The sequence below is a fragment of the Hyperolius riggenbachi genome, chromosome 9, assembly GCF_040937935.1.
Source record: "Hyperolius riggenbachi isolate aHypRig1 chromosome 9, aHypRig1.pri, whole genome shotgun sequence".
NCBI classification, from domain to species: domain Eukaryota; kingdom Metazoa; phylum Chordata; class Amphibia; order Anura; family Hyperoliidae; genus Hyperolius; species Hyperolius riggenbachi.
In genome coordinates, this window is record NC_090654.1 from 29,720,631 (window position 1) to 29,727,511 (window position 6,881).

General features: G+C 48.7%; 1 protein-coding gene across 1 annotated transcript in view; it reads right to left on the bottom strand.

Moving 5' to 3' along the window:
• Positions 1–1,023, bottom strand: part of LMNA (lamin A/C) — an 80,196-nt gene extending 79,173 nt beyond the window's left edge. Inside the window, exon 1 of the mRNA XM_068252294.1 lies at positions 611–1,023. Coding sequence (XP_068108395.1) covers positions 611–957 — 347 coding nt within the window. The 5' untranslated portion in view covers positions 958–1,023. The remainder of the gene's footprint in view (positions 1–610) is intronic.
• Between the last annotated feature and the right edge of the window lie 5,858 nt (positions 1,024–6,881).

Sequence of the window (6,881 nt, forward strand, 5' to 3'; positions counted from 1 at the left end):
CTGCTCAATGCCGAAAAGAACATTCCACCCCAGATTTTATCAGGGTCTATTTTTAAAAGGGGGGACGTCAAACTTGGCCGGCCGTTCGTCGTTAAAAAAAACCCCATTTATAAAGCCGCTTTGCTGACTGTTTTGCACCAACAAATTAAGCCCGACAGTCGATCTATAAAGCAGTAAATGCTACGTCCGTCTGAGAACTCGCCGGTAAGATTTGGCAGCTCGGACCCAGCGGAGATATCTGTGGAGGACATTCCGCGGAGTTCATTTTTAAAGTTTCAGTAATAAAGTTGGTGAAACCCCCAATGTGCTAAATCTTCTCAGGCTGGTTAACCGTCCCCTGGTATAATTAGCCAGGCGGGGTGAAAGGAAGGAGAGGTGTGTTATTAGTCAACCGAGAAAGGAATTTTTAATGAATGAAAAGGTCGTGGGCTTTCCCTGCAGAAACCGAAAGTAGCATTTCTAGTAAAAAATACTTTCAATTTCAGGATATGAAGGTTGCGGTGGAATACTAGACACAAAGTGTGAATGGTGCCAGGGAAATATGTACGGGATGTGCCGGTGCCTCGTGGATTGGCATATGGTGAGCGCCAAAGCTGGCATGGGTCCTTACCTTGCTTTCAGCTCGTTGTGTTCCTCCCGGATCTTGCCCAACTCCAGCTGCAGACGGGCCCTCTCCTTGGCCACGGAGTCCAGGGTCTTGCGGGCATCGGCCAGCTCCGTCTCGTAGGCGCCCTTGATGCCGGAAACCTCTCGGTTCACCACCTCCTCGGATTCGGTGATTCGCAGTCGCAGACCGGCGTTCTCCGACTCCAGCGAGCGCACCTTGTCGATGTAGGTGGCCAGGCGGTCGTTGAGCTCCTGTAAGTCCTCCTTCTCCTGCAGCCGGGTGATGCGGGCTGGGGAGAGCGGCGTGGACGAGTGGCCGCGGTTGTTTCTCCTCTGGCTGGAGGACTCCATGGCTGGGGCGGTTCTGCGGAGAAGAGAGAGACGATGTGAACAGAGCTGAGCTCTCCTGCCTCTCTGGCTGTCAGAGGCTGCGTGTGATTATCACATTCCCTGGGAGGGGCCAGAGGAGGACGGGGAGAAGCCCTGATCTCTCCCAGCCCAGCTCCTCTGCATTGTTCAAACCACTTCCCCACAAGTCTGCGTCCGCCAGCTGCTGCAGCTCATCCCACAGACGCTAGGCACACAACTGCTGCCCAAGAAGCTCCGCAGCAGCTGAGGCCAGATCCAGACTAAAATCCTAAAGTGCGGGGAATAGGAGGGCTGCCATTGCTAGAGTTCATTTTACAGCTCCCTTCCTATTATTATAATCATCAATCTATATCGCAGCACATTCCATAATTCTGACTGTTCACAGAGGAGCTCACAATCTAATCCTACCATAGTCATAGTCTAATGTCCTACCATATTATTATTATGTATTTATATAACACTGACATCTTCTGCTGCACTTTACAGAGCACATAGTCATGTCACTGACTGTCCTCAGAGGAGCTCACAATCTAATCCTACCATAATCATAGTCTAATGTCCTACCATATTATTATTATGTATTTATATAGCACTAACATCTTCTGCAGCACATTACAGAGTACATAGCAATGTCACTGACTGTCCTCAGAGGAGCTCACACTCTAATCCTACCATAGTCATAGTGTAATGTCCTACCCTATTATTATTATGTATTTATATAGCACTGACATCTTCTGCAGCGCATTACAGAGTACATAGTCATGTCACTGACTGTCCTCAGAGGAGCTCACAATCTAATCCAACCATACTCAGTCTAATGTATCTGCAATATAAATAAATATTAATATGGTAGGGACATTAGACTAGGACTATGGCAGGGATTAGACTGTGAGCTTCTCTGAGGACAGTCAGTGACATGACTATGTACTCTGTAATGTGCTGCAGAAGATGTCAGGGCTATATAAATACATAATAACTAGCCAACCTGCGTCGTAGCATACGCCGCATCTATCTATCTAATAGAGTACGTGCCTCAACCTTGAAGCAAGAAGAAGTAGGCTTTCCATGAGAAAATGTATGCGTGCTCAAACACCAAGTTTAACCCTAGCAAGTCTGGCTTTCCAAATCTGGCCTAATTGGCTATTCATGAGGCAATTCTCATGCAAATATGCATTTGCTTTCGCATGCCAAACTATGCAGGGTCAAAAAACCAATACCGCAAAGTGCTCTCTCGCTGCCTGGGAACCACAGCGGCACCCCGGAGTGGGAGGCTGGGTGGCGCAGAAACACCCCCCCCAAGCGTGGCCAGCGCTGGGAAGAGCCGTCCGCACCCACCTCCTAATATTAAAAACAGCCACTTACCTAAACGTCCATTGGGTTCTGCTACATGCGCATTCATTTTCTCATGGAAAGCATTTCGTGCAGTTTGTATCCTTTGGAGGCAGGTGGTGGATGGCTTGCTCCGATGGTGTGAACCCTGGAGTGAGTGCGCCTGTCCTTCCCCCCCCCCCCCCCCTCTGGAGTGCTGTATGTGAGCCAGCCCTGAGCTCTAAAGCTCGGTGTGACCCATGCTTCTCTCCTTTCTCATGTGGTGCCCCCAAATTAATGCGCATGTAGCAGAACGCAATGGACGTTAAGGTAAGTGCCTGTTTTTAATATTGGGAGGTGGGTGCGGGCGGCTCTCCCCGGCGCTGGCCACGCTTGGGGGGGGGGTTCGTCCACGCCACCCAGCCTCCCCCTCCGGGGTGCCGCTGTGGTTTCCAGGCAGTGAGAGAGCCTGGGACCCTGCGGTCCTCCCAGTTGTATAAAAAGGGGGCATTGGGAATCCTCCCCATGGCGCTCCTGGAGGCCTGGAGCACACCAAAAACTGCTAGCAGATCCGCAAAATGCTAGCAGATTTTGAAACGCTTTTTCTTATTTCTCTGTAGCATTTCACCTAGCATTTTGCGGTTTTGTAAAGCGTTTTTGGTGTAGTAGATTTCATATATTGTTACAGTAAAGCTGTTACTGAACAGCTTCTGTAACAAAAACGCCTGCAAAACCGCTCTGAACTGCCGTTTTTCAGAGCGGTTTGCGTTTTTAATATACTTTACATTGGAGGCAGAAACGCCTCCGCAATCCAAAAAATGCCTCACCCCGGGAGTATGCGTTTCAGCAAAACGCAAACCGCTCTGGTGTGCACCAGCCCATTGAAATACATTACCCAAGCGTATCCGCAGCCGCAAGTGGATCGCAAAACGCTGCCGAACCGCTCTGGTGTGCACTAAGCCGGATAGTGCTAATGTAGAATGTAGCAGGGTGACTGCTTTGTGGTATTGGTTTGTGCATGCATTTGCATGAGCATTGCCTCATGAATAGCCAATTAGGCCAGATTTGCAATGTCAGACTTGCTAGGGTAAGGCCTCTTTTGGACTGTGAATAGGCAGTGAAATGGCTCTCAAACTCTCACAACTGCTCGCTGCTGCCTGGTAACTGCTCGCTGCTGCCTGGTAACTGCTCGCTGCTGCCTGGTAACTGCTCGCTGCTGCCTGGTAACTGCTCGCTGCTGCCTGGTAACTGCTCGCTGCTGCCTGGTAACTGCTCGCTGCTGCCTGGTAACTGCTCGCTGCTGCCTGGTAACTGCTCGCTGCTGCCTGGTAACTGCTCGCTGCTGCCTGGTAACTGCTCGCTGCTGCCTGGTAACTGCTCGCTGCTGCCTGGTAACTGCTCGCTGCTGCCTGGTAACTGCTCGCTGCTGCCTGGTAACTGCTCGCTGCTGCCTGGTAACTGCTCGCTGCTGCCTGGTAACTGCTCGCTGCTGCCTGGTAACTGCTCGCTGCTGCCTGGTAACTGCTCGCTGCTGCCTGGTAACTGCTCGCTGCTGCCTGGTAACTGCTCGCTGCTGCCTGGTAACTGCTCGCTGCTGCCTGGTAACTGCTCGCTGCTGCCTGGTAACTGCTCGCTGCTGCCTGGTAACTGCTCGCTGCTGCCTGGTAACTGCTCGCTGCTGCCTGGTAACTGCTCGCTGCTGCCTGGTAACTGCTCGCTGCTGCCTGGTAACTGCTCGCTGCTGCCTGGTAACTGCTCGCTGCTGCCTGGTAACTGCTCGCTGCTGCCTGGTAACTGCTCGCTGCTGCCTGGTAACTGCTCGCTGCTGCCTGGTAACTGCTCGCTGCTGCCTGGTAACTGCTCGCTGCTGCCTGGTAACTGCTCGCTGCTGCCTGGTAACTGCTCGCTGCTGCCTGGTAACTGCTCGCTGCTGCCTGGTAACTGCTCGCTGCTGCCTGGTAACTGCTCGCTGCTGCCTGGTAACTGCTCGCTGCTGCCTGGTAACTGCTCGCTGCTGCCTGGTAACTGCTCGCTGCTGCCTGGTAACTGCTCGCTGCTGCCTGGTAACTGCTCGCTGCTGCCTGGTAACTGCTCGCTGCTGCCTGGTAACTGCTCGCTGCTGCCTGGTATCTGCTCGCTGCTGCCTGGTATCTGCTCGCTGCTGCCTGGTATCTGCTCGCTGCTGCCTGGTAACTGCTCACTGCTGCCTGGTAACTGCTTGCTGCTGCCTGGTAACTGCTTGCTGCTGCCTGGTATCTGCTCACTGCTGCCTGGTAACTGCTTGCTGAGCACACAGCTCAACAGTCCGTGGAAAAGAGGCCTTAAACTTGGTGTTTGAGCACGCATAAATTTTCTCATGCAAAGTACTTCTTCTTCTTGTTTGAAGGTTGAGGCACTTAGTCTATTATATATATAGATAATATGGTAGGGACATTAGACTAGGACTATGGCAAGGATAAGACTGTGAGCTTCTCTGAGGACAGTCAGTGACATGACTATGTACTGTGTAATGTGCTGCAGAAGATGTCAGTGCTATATAAATACATAATAATAATATGGTAGGACATCAGACTATGACTATGGTAGGATTAGATTGTGAGCTTCTCTGAGGACAGTCAGTGACGTGGCTATGTACTCTGTAAAGTGCTGCAGAAGATGTCAGTGCTATATAAAAATACATAAAATAAAAATAATAATGTACTGACATCTTCTGCAGCACTTTACAGAGTACATAGTCATGTCACTGACTGTCCTCAGAGGAGCTCACAATCTAAACCCCATCATAGTCCTTATCATGGTGCAAAGCCAATTCTGATACAACCTTTGTAATTTATCAGTGTGTTTCTTGAATGTAGGAAGAAAACGGAGTGTCTGGAGGAAACCCACGCACATGAGAACATACAAACTCCATGCAACTTGCCCAGATTTGAACCTTGGACGTGCTATCCACTTCACCACTGGGACTGTAGTATTCATCCTGTGCTTCTAACCCAGATAAAGAATGCAGAATGGTGTCGTCACTCCACTAGCTGCATGCTTGTTACAGGTGTGACTGCGCTGAAGCCAACATGTCCATATGACAGCCATTTCTCCATCCATCATTCCACAATTTACTTCAATCTGCTTGTGGAGAGTCCATGGATAATTATTAAAGTGGACCCAAATTAAAAATACAAGATTTCAGAAATAAAATCTATTTTGTAAATTATAATAATAAATAGCAGCCTTTTTTCGGCTGCATGATGACAAATATAAAATATTTTACATTGGAGGAACCCCTCCCTTTCTTTCATATTGCCGGGACAGAATCCGGCAAACTGGTGGAGTAGGTGGTGTCTGGCAATGGAGGAATTGCTATTGGCTGCCACCTGTATAACCCTAGTTATTAAAAGAGAAGGGTGAAAAGCATGCACTGAAATGCTCATAGGCTTGAAGTAGTGTTTATTTATCTTTGTATGTGTCAGAGTGCTGCAACTAAATATTTTGAATTAAAAAAAATGTTTAGTTTGGGTCCGCTTTAAAGGTATTAAAAGGAATCTAAAACGTAAATAAACTTATGCGATAATGAATCGTATGTGTAGTACACTTAAGAAACAGAACATTAGTAGCAAAGAAAATAGTCTTATATTGTTTTCTAGTACAGGAAGAGTGGGGGAAAAAAAAAAAAAAAAAAAAAAAAAAAAAACCTGCGTTATCTATGCAAGAGAGCTTCTCTGAGCTATTCCACCAACTTGATACAACTCAGTCCTGTTTTCTGAGGAGCTTAAAGGGAAACTTAAGTCAACGATAAAAAATGTGATTTACTCACCTGGGGCTTCCCTCAGCCCCCAGCAGCCGATCGGTGCAGGCATGGGAACGCGAGTGATTCTTCTCGTTCCCAGCCTGTATATCGCCCCCTATGTTGCTATTGCGGCCAGCTGGCCGCAATAGCAGCATAGGGGGCGATATTATTGCTGGGAACGCGGAGAATCACTCGCGTTCCCATGCCTGTCGGCCGATGACGGCCAAACCGGAAGTGTTCGCCGGCGGGTCCTGGAGCGTCAGAGCAGGGCTGCGAGGGCACCGATCGGCTGCTGGGGGCTGAGGGAAGCCCCAGGTGAGTTAATCTCGTTTTCCCTTTAAACAGCCAAGAAACTGAGAGAAAGCTTGTTATAAGGTTTTAGTGCAGGAAAGTCCAAAAGGTCGTTATCTCTGCTGTGTTTAATAGCTTAAAATACAGAGTGCGAATGCTAAACTGCAACTGATGCAATGTTATAAATAAAGCTATGTAATTGAAAATAAAAAATATGAGACTCATCTTTGCTACTAATGTTCCATTTATTATCCCTACTACTCATACAATTGTTATATCAGAAGTTAATTTTCGCTTCAGATTTGCTTAAAATGGCGTAGAATTAACTAACTACAGGTGGTCAAAGCACTGTGCTACCTCCATGTCCTGAGCCTGCTCTGCGCCATCCTGAGCCTCCAGTGTCGCATGCCTATGAATCTGCTGCCAGGAGATTTGAGCGCAGGATAAAGCCGATATACAGCTCAACCTGCTCCTGCACAAGTCAATGCTGCGTTTATTACGTGGATAGTGGAGAATGCTGTAATTT